Here is a 15,920-nt window from a genome sequence, read left to right as displayed (position 1 = left end):
GAAACAATATTACAAATTCTATTTCTAGCAAAACAAGAAGAGTGCTAAAACCTATGTACCCACTAAGTAGAAGAGCTTCTAAAAACTACACAAACATAACAAAGGAGTTTACAAAAGAAGGCAAAGAACACGCATGACATACTTAGCAAACAAAAATATAGCTCTGTAAACAGAGGGGCCCACTTTCAGCTGCAAATTTACAATATTTGGGATTTCTATTCGACGCAGTTGAATAGAATCCTAAATAATTCAGAATGTTACCAAAACTGAAGTGCTCTAGTAATAAAACCTAAATTCTGGATGCAGTTGAACAGAATGGGTAGAAAAAATACATAATAACTCAGATATTGTAGGTTGGAAAGCTGATGCCTTGTTATCCCTGATAAGATATTTGAATAAATGTCACCTTGAAAAGAAAACCATGTGCTCTCTGAAGCTGAAAAATCAGAGAATGTACTTGGAGAACAAAAAGACTGGGGAAAAAATTGGAATGCTGGCATGGCATAAATCCTCCTTGCCACTTCCAGTACTTACAAGAGAGAGCTGAGCTCAGACTTGAAGTAGCCAGACTACAAGAAAAAAATGGAAGGAAAGGGGCGCCTGGGTGGCTCAGTGGTTGACCTTCTGCCTTCGGCTCAGGTCATGATTCCAGCGTCGTGGGACTGAGCCCCATATCGGGCTCCCTGCTGGGCGGGAAGCCTGCTTCTCCCTCTCCCACTCCCCCTGCTTGTATTCCCTCTCTCGCTGTATCTCTCTGTCAAATAAACAAAATATTTTTTTAAAAATGGAAGGAAAAATACCAATTTTGTAAGGGAGACATGTTCTGCCTACAACTACTACATAATGTAATGAGAGATCTATAACTTGGAACTTGCAGGACTGAAAAAACATAAAAACAACAACCCAAACCCTAAGTATCCTATACCCCAAACTGAGGTGGTGATAAAACTGTAGGCTTAGCAGAACATAGAACTGACACTCTACATATGAAGTTCATAGCCTACCAGCAAGACCAGGGCTGTTGTCTTGTTTTTCCTCCCAAGCCCTAGGTTTTAAATGATCTTAGGGGGTCGGCCAATAAATTAAGAGGAAGGGGCTGGTCATAGCAAAGATCAGAGTCTGTAAATATTTTCCTTGACTGGTTAATTTCATGTGGTATTAGATGAAAGAAAATTGACTAGAAGGGTACTAAGTTTGGAGAGAATTGTTTTGCTGACTTTGAGGACAGCAGACATTGGCCAAGGATAAGTCAACCTGTAAAGCAATCCAAGGGTCCGTAAACCAATGTCAGCAGAGAGTGGGTTGTGAAAGGTGTGCAGGCTCCAAACCACACTCAGATATGACTGTGGAGAGCATGCAGCAGAAGGAACTGCCCTGAGAATACCACTTGGGCCGTGAAGGACATGGACAGAGGACTGCTTCTCAGAGGGCAGAACCTGGCCTATCAGACTGGTTTACCAGGAGCTCCCTCGGTTGCCCCTCAACTTCTCATTCTTGACCAACAGGATTTGATAATTACTGCAGAAAAACAACTCCAGGTACTTCTTGGTGACCACAGAACCACCCAAACAGCTTTAAACTGCTTATCTATTTGGCTTATTTCAGTGAGAAAAGTAAACTTTTTCTTTATCTACTCTTATTTGGCTTTCTTTTGGATGCTGCTAAACTTCATGCTAACTAATATAAAATACAATTCATAGGAAAATATTTAGAAGAAAATGATCAGACATACAATAATGCTTACACATGCCCAAACACAGGCAAAGTTCCCCCCAAAAAGTTATGTGGAGAAATATAGTCCATAGTTAGTTGTAGCCTGATACACGATGACAATAAATATTATGGAGACATAATATGACAACATAAAGATGCATAATATGACTAAGTTAAGGTCAAATATGTCTCTCATCTCTAAAAAGTAATCCAATCAGAGGTCTTTTTAAAATAAATCTGAATTCTACGATGAATACAAGGGATGCGTCTAGAACAAAATGATTCATAAAGATTGAAAATAAGAGAAAAAAATAAAGCAATTGTGATATTAATATCAGACAAGTTTGATTCAGAACAAGAATCATTCAACCACAAAAAATGGGAAAGTCTGTAATACTAAAAAGCATAATTCATAATGACAACATAACGGTCATAGGAAGATCTATGTCTGAGATGCACAGAGCATCAATTCATCAATTATATGATATAGTCACTGGTATACTCAGTGGAAAACCTATAAGGTTTTCCTTATGAATTTATGAACTAGGAAAGAATCAACATTAATTAGGCACTGAACTCAAGAAGTTAAATCCGTCAGAAATCAGAGAGGAATTAATAGAAAGAAAAAATTATAATGAATTAGAAAATGAAAATAGTATTAATCTTCAAAAATCCAAATGCTGGTTCATTAAAAAAAAAGCAAAACCAAACTAATTTTATCTAATAAAAGAAATTAAAAGTATAAATAAAGTCACACATAATAAATGACAAGAGAAATGTTATTGATAGAGAAGTAATTTCAGAAAGGTCTTTAAATATTGATATGAAATTATGGTCAAGATATTGTACTAAGTGAATACTAAGGTACAGAATAATTTACAAAATATGCCATCACTTGAACAACAAAATGAGGTGAAACTTATATATAGATTTATATATATATATAGATTTATATATAATATATATAGATTTTTATATAAATGTAAATACTATATATGATATATGATTATATTATATATATATTTATATATATTATGTATATGTTATATGTATATAAATATATATATTTTTCTTTAGGAGATATATTGTGTAAATACAAATATATATATGTATATATATGCCAGCCATGGAAGTTGCCAGTGAAGAGTAGAACTAGACAGTTGGGGAAATCTTTCAGGAAGAGCTTACATTTTCATTTCAAAGTGTGAACCATTAAACACACACACACAGATGAAAACACACACACACACTCAAAAACAAAGTGTGAACCATGTGACTATACTGTCTAATCAAGAAATCTCTTTTAAAAAGTAAAGAAGAATGGTTGAAAAGCAGATATGCATATTCAGCTTTGTACCTTAGAAGACTATGGTTTCCAATCAGAGGATAATTTCTAGGTAACTAGAGGAAGACACCATTTGCAACATCAGGTAATGCACATAGGAGCACGTGTAGATCAGGATGTATCCGAAGTAAAGCCTTTGGTTAGTGGACACAAAGCACCACATGACTACATCTCTACATGGTGAATGATTTTGCTCTTAGGTGGCTTTCCCTAGAGTCTTTCTTTTACCGTATCGGTAATCGTTACGTCAATATGTTACCTGACAGTTGTTAAAGAAGGCATCACTTATCAACAACGTTAGCATTTGTGTAAATGTGATTAGCATAAAATATTAGAGATTTCCTTAAACCTGGCCAACTCACAGCTTACTTTGGAACTGCTAAGAGAGGTTGCAGTGAAATACACAAAAGCCTTCAGAAAAAAGAAGTTCTTACATAGAAAGATGGAGCCCAAGGGTTAGTCATGCATGTCTATCCAACATATTTTTAAAATCATTTGGAGACATTCCCATAAAACACATATTTAAGTTCTACCTTCAAAATTTTAATCCTTATTAATCTTTCAATACTTCCTTGGATTTAAAAAATGACTCAATTGTTTTGTTTCTTAATGAACAAGCATAGGGAAGAGAAAAGAGAGAGGCAAACCAAGAAACAGACTCTTAACTACGGAGAACAAACTGATGGTTACCAGAGGGGAGGTGGGGCCAATGAGATGGAGGGGGACGCTTGTGAAGAGCACTGGGTGTTCTTTGTAAGTGTCCAATCACTTATTTGTATATCAGAAACTAATATTACACTGTATGTTAACTAACATATTTTTAAGATTTTATTTATTCATTTAGAGAGGTGAGGGACGGGCTGAGGGAGAGACAATCCCAAGCAGGCTCGTTTCCCCAACGAGCACAATGCAGGGTTGACATGAACGTGAGATCATGACCTGAGCCAAAATCAAACAGTGGTCACTCAACCAACGAAGCCATCCAGGTGCCCCTTAACTAATTGTTACTTAAATAAAAACAAAAACGGGGCACCTGTGTGGTGCAGTTGGTTAAGCATCCAACTCTTGGTTTCAGCTCAGGCCATGACCTCAGGTCGTGAGAATGAGCTCCGCACTCAGTGGGGAGTCTGCTTGGGATTCTCTTTTTCCCACTGCCCCTCCCTCTGCTCAGTCTCTCTCTTTCTCCCAAATAAATAATTAAATCTTTTTTAAAAATTACTGAAAAGCTAAAGTGAACAAACACAAAATAAAACAAGTCTTACCTGTGACCAAGTCACGAAATGAATTATAAATTCATCTGAAACACATGATGAAATAGACATTTTCTGGTTTCTTGCCTGAGAGCTAGTCATAAGGACCAATGTTTCTCATCAGTTTCAAGGATCTAACTGGAAATTTACACTTCTGGAATTTGACTTCTTCACACGTTGACTGAAAGTCTTACCTGAGCAGGTAACTTTAGCTTCTTCATAGTGTTCACAGCTAAGGCCGCCCCACTGCCAGTTCTGGCAGTCCCAAAGAGAAGATTCATTTCCAACACAGTTGCTTAAAAACAGCCATGTATCTGTTGCCTTAACTTTCGAATAACTCTGATAGGACGTTTTGAGAGCAGATCCACATCCCAAATGCCTGCAAACCACATCGGCTTCTTTCAGGCCCCAGCCTCTATCACATACTTTTCCTAGCAGCTTCTGAATTTCCACCTCCACTGTCCCGGCACAGCGGCTGCCTCCGCCAACAAGTCTCAGCTCCAGATCGGATCCATCTTCAAAAGAAACAAAAACTTAGTCCATAGAGACATACGGAGGTTAGCAACCAAAGGATAGGGTGTTTTTGTTTTGTTTTGTTTTATCTTGCTCCTTCCCAGATACTGAGGCATTGGAAATGATGACTTACCCATCTCCTGACATTTTTTTAACAGCCAGTATAGGCCATGAGTTCAGTTAGAAACAGGATTATAGTTTCAAGGGTTAAGAAAAACTGTTGATGGCAGAAAAATATGAGCAAGTCGGAGATTTGTTAAAAAGACATAACATTCTGTGTCTCGGACTTAGAATCTGAAATGTGGTCCCTAAGAGCAGCCTGAATAGTTACTACAGAAAATAATCAGACGACCCTCCAAACTAGTCAAATAAAGAATGGGGACATCTGGGTGGCTCAGTAGGTTGAGTATCCAACTCTTGGTTTCAGCTCAGGTTGTGATCTCAGATCTGTGATCTTGGGATACTGATCTTGGGGTTGTGGGATCAAGCCCCAGTGTGGAGTCTGCTTGTGGATTCTCTCTCTCCTTCTCCCTCTGCCCATATTCTCCAAATGATGATAGATAGATACATAAACTCTTTTTAAAAAGAAAGAAAAAAAAAAGAATGTGTTTAAGATTCCTTACAACAAGGAAATGATTAGTTATCTCTATCTCTCCCATCTTGCCCATTCCTACTCCTAAAGAACAGAGGTCTTTTCTTCTTATTTTTTTCTTTTTATTTTAACTTACCAGAACATGTCACACCAGCATCTTCATTATGATTGCAATAATGCTTTCCCCATTCATGGTGTCTACACTGCCAGAGAGCAGATTCGTGTCCGTGGCAGGAAACACTGTCAAGCCAAATGTGTCCTGTTCCCTCACTGGTGTTAACTCGACCAGTGGCGGTGATGGCAGTTGGGCATCCCAGTTGCTTACATACGACAGCGGCATCATGACTATCCCAGCCATCATCACACACTGTCCCCCATTCCCCTTGGAATTTTACTTCTAATCTTCCTGAACATTCAGTGACTCCATCTACCAGTCTCAGGCTGAGATCTGCTCCATCTGTAAGAGAGCCATAAAACAAATTATGATAAAGAAACAAAAATAAGGGGGGACTCTAAGTAGGGACAGAGAAAACATATAATACCACTGGAAATCATTAAAGGTGGAGAAAGAGTAGCTTGGGCAAGAAGACAGGACTTTTCAGAATGGCTAGTATGAAAAAGATAAGAAATAACAAGTCTGGCGAGGATGCGGAGAAAGGAGAACATTCTTGTACTGTTGGTGGGAAAGAAAACTGCAGCAGCCACCATGGAAAACAGTATGGAATTTCCTCAAAAAATTACAAATAGAACTACCTTATGATCCAGGAATTGTACTACTGGTTATTTTCCAAAAAAATTACAAAAACATTAATTTGAAGGGATCTATGAACCTCTATATTTATAGCAACATTATTTATGATAGGCAAATTATGGAAGCAGCTCATGTCCATCGATAGATAAACAGATGAAGAAGATATGGTGTGTGTATGTGTATATATATATAGATATAGATATAGTGGAATATTATTCAGCCATAAAAAGAATAAAATCCTGCCATTTGCAATAACGTGGATGGAGCTAGACAGTATGATGCTAAGTAAAATAAGTTAGTCAGAGAAAAAAAATCATATGATTTCATTTATATATGGAATTTAAGAAACAAAACAAATGAGCAAAGGGGAAAAAAGAGAGAGAGACGCAAACTGAAAAGCAGACTCTTAACTACAGAGAAGTGAAGGTCACCAGAGGGGAGGTGGAGGAGAGGATGGGTGAAACAGGTAAAGAACACTTATCATCATGAGCACTGAGTAATGCATAGGATTGTTGAATCACCAATTTGTACACTTAAAACTAATATAACACTGTATGTTAACTATACTGGAATTAAAATAAAACACTTGATAAGAAAATTAAAAATATAAATGCCATGTGATCCCATAATTCCACTAATGGATATTTACCCAAAGAAAATGCAAATGCTAATTTGAAAAAATATATGTACTTCTATGTTTACTGAAGCATTATTTACAATAGTCAGGATTTGGAAGCAGCCCAGTATCCATCTATAGATGAATGGATAAAGAAGATGTGGTGTATATATATGATAGAATATTACTCAGCCATCAAAAAGAATGAGATCTTGCCATTTGTAACAACATGGATGGACCTATAGGGTATAATGCTAAGTGAAATAAGACAAACAAAGAAAGGTGAATATCATATGATTTCATTTATATGTGGAATCTAAAAAACAAAACAAATGAATAGACTCTTAACTGTAAAGAACAAACTGGTGGTTGCCAGAAGAGAGGAGGGCAGGGGGGATGGGTGAAATGGATAAAGGGGATCAAGAGGTACAAACTTCCGGCTATAAAATAAATAAGTCAGAGAGATAAAATGTAAAGCATAGGGAATACAGTCAATGACGCTGTAATAACTCTGTATGGTGACAGATGGTGACCACACTTATTGTGTGAACAGCGAGTAATTTATAGAGTCATTGAACCAATATGTTGTATGCCTGAAACTAATATAACATTTATGTCAATGATGCTTCAATAATAACTTTTTTAGAAGAAGAAGACAGGACTTTTCAGTACAGAGAGCATGTACTATAAAAAGAATTCCTGGGGCACCTGGGTGTCTCCATCAGTGAAGCATCTGACTTTGGCTCAGGTCATGCCTTAGGGTCCTGGGATCAAGCCTGATGTCTGGTATCGCACTCAAAGGAGAGTCTGCTTCTCCTTCTCTCTTTGCTGCTCCCCCTACTCTCTCTCCCTCTCTCAAATAAATAAATGAAATCTTAAAAAAGAAAAAAAAGGAAAGGAAAAATTTCCTAATGAGATCCAGGGGCTACATTTTATTTAGAGATTTGTTTGACTATCACAGAGTTTTAATTGGAATTATTTGTTTTTCTTGCTAAATCCCTATTTGCATGCATTCAGGGGGTATGCACACACTCCTGGTTGCCCAGGACTCAACACTGACTTCTGCCTCTGACTCCTTCAGTATCTGTAACTACCCAGTTTGCATTAAACGCCTGGTCCCTTTGTGACCACTTCCTTAGTCTAAAAGCAAGCAAAGAGAAAAGGGGACCTCAGCATTACCACATTCACCTCCCCCAGTCAATATTCCTCAGAGAACAGAGCTTGATCTTGAGCAATGTCTTATAATAAATAATTTGCCCCTTCCTTCTGGCAGTTTTAGCATTTGCTGCCCCAGTACTGTTTACTGTGAGTGCTAAGCATTGAGAAGAAATGTGCTGACTGGGGACCTGGAAAGATTTGGGCGGGGAAAGGAGAATGGAAGGTAAGTCCTGTGCTCTTGGATCCCCAGTCCCTCTCGCTTTCTTCAGCTAACAAATTCCATCTCCTCTGTGGGAATTTCATTCTTTGTAGTTCAAATAATAGATTATCATGTTGTCCAACAACAACAAAGGCCAATGTAAGATACAGAAAAAGAGCCAGAACCCCTATGGCACTGTTTAAGTGTTTGAGTGCCCCTGGGCCTGCAGCCAAGCGTACCCCCTCAATTTCCCAGTTTTCTGAGTCAGTATCCTCTTTCCTTAAAGTTAGTTAGTTAGTTAAAGTTTGAATCAAGCTTTCTTAATTGGAAAAAAAAGATATCTGGTGACTACAGAGACATTTTTACTCCATTATATTTTTCTGAATGTTCTCTGGGGTTCAAGACCTTCTAGGTCAGTTTTGGACTAAGAACTCAGGTGAAAAAGGGGTGTCATCTCTGCACACACAAATTCAATGTCCCTGTCCCCTGAGCAAGTATGAAACATGGAAGTCTCTAGACACAAAGTCTGTTCCTATCATAACACTAGCATAAATAAGATTTTAATAGAAAACCAAACTATTTTTATCATTTGATTCTGTGAATTTGAGCTAATATTTTTGGGAAGGTGTGGGTTAAGCTCGTTGCAGGGAGAGGATGATAAGGAGTGTGATTCATTTTTAAAACTCATCCCCAAAGTACAATTTGCTAGTTAAGCTGGTTTTTTTTTTCCTTTTTTCTTTTTCTTTCTTCTCTTTTTTGGGGGGGTTGGGGTAAAGAAGGAGGACTGGGGTATTCTCCAAACACCTCCTTCTATCCTCATGACTGGAATCTCAGTTTCACTGTTCATCCTTCCTCCCTAACCTAGTTATTCTCCTTTCAGTTAAGGTAAAATCTCCACAGGTATCAGGTGGGGAACCTGAAATTAGGTCATAATAAGATGATGGAAGAAGAAGGTCTCAATCTGTTTTTAAGAGTTCAGGCTCTTCAGACTCTCACCCCCTTTCTTTTGTCCTCTCAGGAAGAATAGAACAAACCCGGACCAGTCCTTACCCATGCAAATCACTCCAACGTCCTCAGAGTGATCACAGTTATGCTTTCCCCATCCTTGGTGCTTGCAGTTCCAGAGAGCTGACTCATTTCCACTGCATATAAGATCGTCAAACCAGATTGGTCCAGAACCTTCTCCAAAATTAGCTGAACCAGAGAAACTGACAGCACTTCCACATTCAAGCTGTTTACAAACCACAGACGCATGATCTATGTTGAAGTTATCATCACACACTGTTCCCCACTGTCCTTCGAATTTGACCTCTATTCTTCCAGAACACCGGTTTCCTCCATTCGCCAGCCTCATCTTCACATTGGATCCATCTAGAGCAGAGAAAAGACCAGAGTTCAGAAGTCATATTCATTCAGAAGTGACTTTAGGAAATAAGATTGTTCTGGGTGTTTGAGATTTGATGCTGTCCTTAAAAATGGTGCCTCATTTTGGATGTTGCCCATCTTTACATAGTGGAGAATTTTAATTGTTTAAAGACCAGCTAACAACTAGCACTTTCATCTACACCTACGCACTAAGGAAGATGTTTTACAGATTAAAATTTTCTTTCTGCTTTGTTTTATTTCCTTCCATTATTAAGACAAAGTAAGCACACTTTTATATAGAAATTGGTCAATTTGACTTAAAGCACTTATTTTAAAAACTAGAGAAAATAAAATGAGCTCATCCAGCAAAGTAGCAAAAATGGCAAACTGAGGTCAAATATAAAATTAGAAAACAGGAAAAAGGAAAAATAAAAATGCCTAAGCATGCATAATAGTTTGCAAATCATCCTATGGCATACCAAGTTAATAAAAATTAAGGAAAAATAAATCAAAATAATCCATTTCTTACCCATCTCCTGTTTGAATCAAAGCTTCCCCTCCCCCAAAACATCTGGTACCATTTTTAGCAAAGAACAGCTTTTTCATAAAGGAAAATCTCTCTATACACTCTTCCCTAGATTTTCTATGAGGACTAAAATACCTAAGAAAAGGAGATGTGGGATGAAATCTGGGCACACGTGGAAAACAAAAACTGTTTGGGCTTGAACAAAATTTTAGAGGCTTTCTTTTTGAGAAAGGGGGTCACTTTTAAAAGCTCTAAATACCAGGCAAAGACCTCTCACTTAACAGGATTTTTTTTTTTTTTACTCTGGACAATTAATAATCATAAAAGCAATAGTTCACAATTAAAATATGCATCTGGCACTCCAGTGTAACCCCTGTGTTATCACTCTTCACAGCACTGAGCACTATGTGTTATTCCCACTAGCCCCACTTCACAGATAAGTATTCTCGGTATGCCTAATTGTCACAGGGTCACCCACCCGGAAAAGAGCAGAGCCAGGAGGTGAAAAGAAAAAGCAGTCTAATGCCAGCGTTTATTGTCCTGACTGCTATACCATATTGTCCCTGTGCGCGTGATAATAGCAAAACCTCCCAAGAGATGAGGCTCTGAGCATTAAGCATTAGACACAGCCTCTGAAATCTCATGAAACTAGGGAGTCCGTGGGTGGCTAGGCATGCACCATTTGGCACCTTCACTGTATAAACTTCAAAAAGCAAATTTGATTAAATCTATCCTTAAGTATGAAAAAACAGAAAACAAGAGTTTAAAGTGCTACACTGATGTCTTAGCTTAAACCGTCGGCTCTGTAGGCTGCAATAATTCTAGTAAGAGCCTGGCAAGAGTTTTTTTTTTTTTTTTTTAAGATTTTATATATTCATTTATTTGAGAGAGAGAGTGTGGAGAGGAGGAGCAGATAGAGAGGAACGAGCAGACTCTGTGCTGAGTGTGGAGCCGGACCCCGGGCTCCATCCCACCACCCCAAGATCATGACCTGAGCCAAAACCAAGAGTCTGATGCTCAACCAACTGAGCCACCCAGGTGCCCTGAGCCTGGCAAAACTTATTATGATTTTTAACTTCGCTGTAGATGTTACTATTGTTATTCCCTATCTTTCTGGTGTAATGATTAACAATAAAAAACTAGAATAGGGAGGAGGGGAAGAGGAGGAGGAAGAGGAGGAGTGGGGAGTGCAGGGATGGACGGAAGGAAGAAGAAAAAGGTAGAGCTCTACATGTATTAAAGCACCGAGTTTTCAGAAACTGAAGTTAAAAAAATTTAAGAACTTTGCTCAAAATAACATTCATGAGTGGCTGAGCTGGAATTTAGTCCCACATTTTTCTAGATACTAGCCTGTGTTGTTCCCAATACACCCCAATGCCTGGGGAGAGATGAGTCCTTTCTAAAAATCAATCCCATGGAGGAGACTGTTTCTGAGAAGGGGGCTAGGAGAGAGAGGCCAGTGAAATGAACAAGGAGAAATGGGAAGCCCAAGAATCTGAATTGGGTCATAAATATGACCTTGGGATTTATAGCAGAAAGGTCTGACACAGAACTTTCTGAGTTATTGTAAGGTCAACTGAGATGAAATTTATGAAATGTTTTATAAATCAAAACCACCATGGGGCACCTGGGTGGTTTAGTCTGTTAAGCATCTGACTCTTGATTTTGGCTCAGGTAGTGATCTCAGGGTCCTGGGATCAAGCCCTGTGTTGAGCTCTGCCATCAGGGAGGGGGGCTATTTGAGAATTCTCTCTATGTTCTCTCTCCTTCTCCCTATGCCCTCCCCCAGCTCTCTCTTTCTCTTTCTCATAAATAAAATAAAGAAATCTTAAAACACACACACACACACACACAACAATTCACCATTAAATGAAGTGAACAGCATTATATACTGAAAAAAGCAATTATACTTGTCAAAACATCCTTCCTTCAACAGAGAATTAGTGCTAGGAATATTTATTTCTCAATTCAGTAAGTTGATTATCAGGGAATGGACAAAAAGGTCAATGCCCAACAGTAGCACATTACTGAGAAAGAGGACAAAGAATTCACTTAGATATGATATTTTTAAGTAGGAGTAGAGACTTACAGTAAGATTACTGACTGTAAAATGAGGCTGGTCACTTCCTCATTGATAGTGGTATTCACAATCTCTTGATTTCTTTTCAATGGGGCTTGTCATGCATCTTCCTGTCTTTGGCAACGGTTTGGGTGATTTTATATAGGAAACAGACAACTTACAGAAAACTGGCTCCTTTTCATTTTTAACCCATCTACATATTTCTCCCCCACAAAGCATTTCATGTCGAGGCTTTGACTTTCGCAAGTCCTACCTGAGCAGGTTATTATAACGTCCTGCTGATGAGTGCAGTTATGCTTTCCCCATCCATCATGTTTGCAGTCCCAGAGAGCAGATTCATTCCCTCGACAAGAGACATGATCCATCCAGATGCGTCCAGAGCCCGCCCAGGAATTAGACCATCCAGTGGCTTTGATAGCAGTGGGACATTCCAGCTGCCTGCAAATCACAGAGACCTCATCCATGCCCCAGCCATTATTGCACACAGTTCCCCATTCCTCCTGGACTTTCACCTCCACTCTCCCGGTGCACTTGTTTTCACCATCCTTGAGCCTCAGCTCCTTCTCTTCTCCCCCTGCAACAATGCATAAAGACAGCCATTGGTCGGGATCCAAAGAGCACGTGGAGAATTATCATTCCTTAGATTACTTATTTATTTTTCAAAGCCAGATTTGAGAAGCATTCCCAGACTCATCCATGGTATAATAGGAGAATGCTATTTCATGGGTACCCAAGTACAAATATCAGCATCACAGGCTTCAGATGAAGCAAGGACATAAAACCAGTTAAGCTAAGTAATGCAATAATGCTGATTTATATAATCTCCATAGAGAGTTTACTATGTAAATAATATATTACAAAATTTTATAGGTACCAACCATGTAAGTTTCTCCAAATTCCTAAGATAGATAGGAAGAAGGCTCCTGATGAGGATGAAAAAACCAGTCTTAAGTAATTTAACACCCATTATACACATATAGGGAAAACATCAAGGATTCTTAAAAATACTAGTTGAAATCTGGCTGAAACTTTTCTACTTAAATGGAAGTCGAGATAGAGATATTTTCCTATTACCTGCTATCATGAAAAAAATCCCTCACCCACCCCCAAACCACCTCCCTCAAATGTTTCAGCTACCATCCTATGATTACTTTAACGTAGGAACCTGTGGTCTCACTGATGTCTATCTGGCCTCCCTCAATACATTTTAAGGTAAATTTTGGCACTGAATTTTTTTTTTAATATTTATTTATTTGACAGAGAGAAATCACAACTAGGCAGAGAGGCAGGCAGAGAGAGAAGAAAGGAAGCAGGCTCCCTGCGGAGCAGAGAACCCGACGCAGGGCTCGATCCCAGGACCCTGAGATCATGACCTGAGCCGAAGGCAGAGGCTTTAACCCACTGAGCCACCCAGGCGCCCCTGGCACTGAATTTATTAAAGTGTTCCTCAAATTCCATTTCATCCCAATAATTCTGAGTTTTTTCCTCCTCTGTATTGTCCCCTATTTTTTAGGTATTTTTTTTAGACCTATTTTAAATCTTTAAGCAAAGTGAACATTTTTTTCCTGTGAAAGTTTATTTTATTTTGGGGGAAACCATGCTATTTTGTTCGTATTTTGGTGTCACATGGTTAGGACCTATTTTCTGCTTTTAATATCTGATCCCTTGAAATCATGAAGCATGTTTTCATGAAGCATTATTTGCATTTGACAAAGCACTCACCGAGAGAACTGGTGATCAAACAGGCACTGAGGACTGAGACCACAGCCACAGTGGAGGGACTCAAGAGGGTGAAACATCTTCTACAGTCTGTGAAAAAAAAAAAAAGGAAGAAAAGGACAAAAGTATTGCCTTCCCAAAAAGAGGCTTTGGAGAAGAAGAATGGTTTCAGAGATTCAAGATTAGCAAGAAAAGTCAAAATGGCAAGGTGAACAGGAAATATTCATACCCAGGATCACATACTCTCAGTGAAATAGCTTTGGAAATGTTCATGTTTACAGGCAAGCTAGGGGTGAGGAATTAGGAGCAAGTTGCAGATGGAAAAGAATTTCAAGAACTGACCTTAAAACCTAGAAAATCGAAAAAACACCGATGAAGATTAGCAGGGGCACAGAATGATAGTCAACTACTGAAATCTCCAAACCCACTGGATCCAGATGGTTACATGGTTAAGTTCCAGGAGGGAACAGATTCTTTGTATCAAGGTCAGCTCTGCTTCACCAGTACTGACACCGTGTCTGTTCAACAGTAACTGGACACTGATGGACTAAAGTGACAACGTTTATATGTGAAAAACTAAATTACTGCATCATATCCTTAGATAGAGCATCAAGCTCTAAAGTTTTTATTACTCTCACTTGTTATTCTTACTCTAACCTGACATAAAAGCAAGCACGTGTTGGTGGCCACACAGGAGCACACACTTTGGGATAAGTCACTGAAGTGTGCCCTTAGGACATACTTTCATATGGTATGCTCTACTGTGATTAAAAAGCTTAGAAAAAAAAGGGCTTCTCAGTGGTTCAGTTGGTTAAGCATTGGCCTTCGGCTCAGGTCACGATCCTGGGGTCCTGGGATCGAGTCTCCAATCAGCCGGCTCCCTGCTCAGCCAACAGTCTGCTTCTCCCTCTACCTCTCCCACTGCTCATGCTCTCTCTCTCTCTCCCTCTCAAAAAAAGAAATAGAATCTTTTTTAAAAAGAAAAGCTCTGAAAAAAATTTTAAATGCTAAATGAGTCTAACACATCCATATAAATCACAAAGCAGTTTTTAACACTCAGGGGATGCTATTCTAAATTTCCCTAAGTGATCAACTTGTAATCAATATTCATTCTTGTATGGTCTATGTTTTCTAATAATTGTTGCTTTCTTACTCAATCTGGTTCAGTTCATTTCAACTCCTTTCTTAATCTCACCTCAGCAATTTACAAAACTGATGCCAAATCTGATCTTTTTTGGTGCCAAATCTAATCTTTATTCCCCATTTTCAATTCTGAATCTATGGCAGATACAAGTTACTGCCATAAAACCTTAATGCCCACTTCCCATTCCTTACCTTTCCAATGCCAATCACTATTAAATAAGATTCACTGACTGTTAACTTCATACTACATTTAAAGGTAAACGTAGAATAATTGAGAAAAGAGTTTACCAGCAGATCCAGAGTTTCCATGTGGGACCATTCTGAGTTTGTCCAGTCCAAGGTTCTAATGATTTCTAAATCTTCTTGTATTTTTCTTTAGAAATGTTCTGCTAAAGAGAAGGACCACTAAGTCTTCTAAAAATCATCTCACTTCCACAAAACAAAACAAAACAAAATGAAAAAAACCCAGAAAGGCTACATAATGGAGGTGGAGTCAGTCAAAAAAAAAAAAAAAAAAAGGGAAGTCATTCATAAACTGAGGTTCCCTTTCATACTCATGTTTTCTTCAATATAGGACATGAAACAACCAAAAGAAATTGAGAAACATTTACTACAGATTTATAGAAATTAAGGGGAAATATTAACTCATGTTCTATTGTCTATATGTTCTAATGTTCTAAATGAATATTTAGATTTCAGTACTCTGTTTTGGACTAATAGAAACAAAAATGACAATCATTATGTAGTTATGTCAAAAAACTAAAGTGAAATAAGCAAAGTATAATTAAATAATATTTTATTATAAATCACTTGTAATACTATTACTATAATCAAATGTGCCAAATGAATAATTTTCTATAGACTATGTACAGAACTTGCTTTTTCTTTTCTAATGAGATGAAGAGCAACAATAAAATTAGCCATGACCATTTATGGAGTCTGCAAATGGT

The 15,920-nt window shown here is 38.2% G+C and overlaps 1 protein-coding gene across 7 annotated transcripts in view; it reads right to left on the bottom strand.

Moving 5' to 3' along the window:
* CD163 (CD163 molecule) overlaps positions 1 to 15,396 on the bottom strand; it is a 32,333-nt gene extending 16,937 nt beyond the window's left edge. For all 7 annotated transcript variants that reach the window (XM_046012748.1, XM_046012749.1, XM_046012751.1 and 4 more), the window contains exons 1-6: positions 15,259 to 15,396; positions 13,831 to 13,917; positions 12,362 to 12,682; positions 9,188 to 9,508; positions 5,550 to 5,870; positions 4,503 to 4,823 (exon numbers count right to left, since the gene is read on the bottom strand). In XM_046012748.1, the coding sequence (XP_045868704.1) occupies positions 4,503 to 4,823; positions 5,550 to 5,870; positions 9,188 to 9,508; positions 12,362 to 12,682; positions 13,831 to 13,917; positions 15,259 to 15,289 (1,402 nt within the window). In that variant the 5' untranslated portion in view covers positions 15,290 to 15,396. The remainder of the gene's footprint in view (positions 1 to 4,502; positions 4,824 to 5,549; positions 5,871 to 9,187; positions 9,509 to 12,361; positions 12,683 to 13,830; positions 13,918 to 15,258) is intronic.
* Between the last annotated feature and the right edge of the window lie 524 nt (positions 15,397 to 15,920).

This window comes from Meles meles, chromosome 7 (assembly GCF_922984935.1).
Source record: "Meles meles chromosome 7, mMelMel3.1 paternal haplotype, whole genome shotgun sequence".
Classification (NCBI taxonomy): domain Eukaryota; kingdom Metazoa; phylum Chordata; class Mammalia; order Carnivora; family Mustelidae; genus Meles; species Meles meles.
This window is presented reverse-complemented; position numbering and strand designations above follow the sequence as displayed.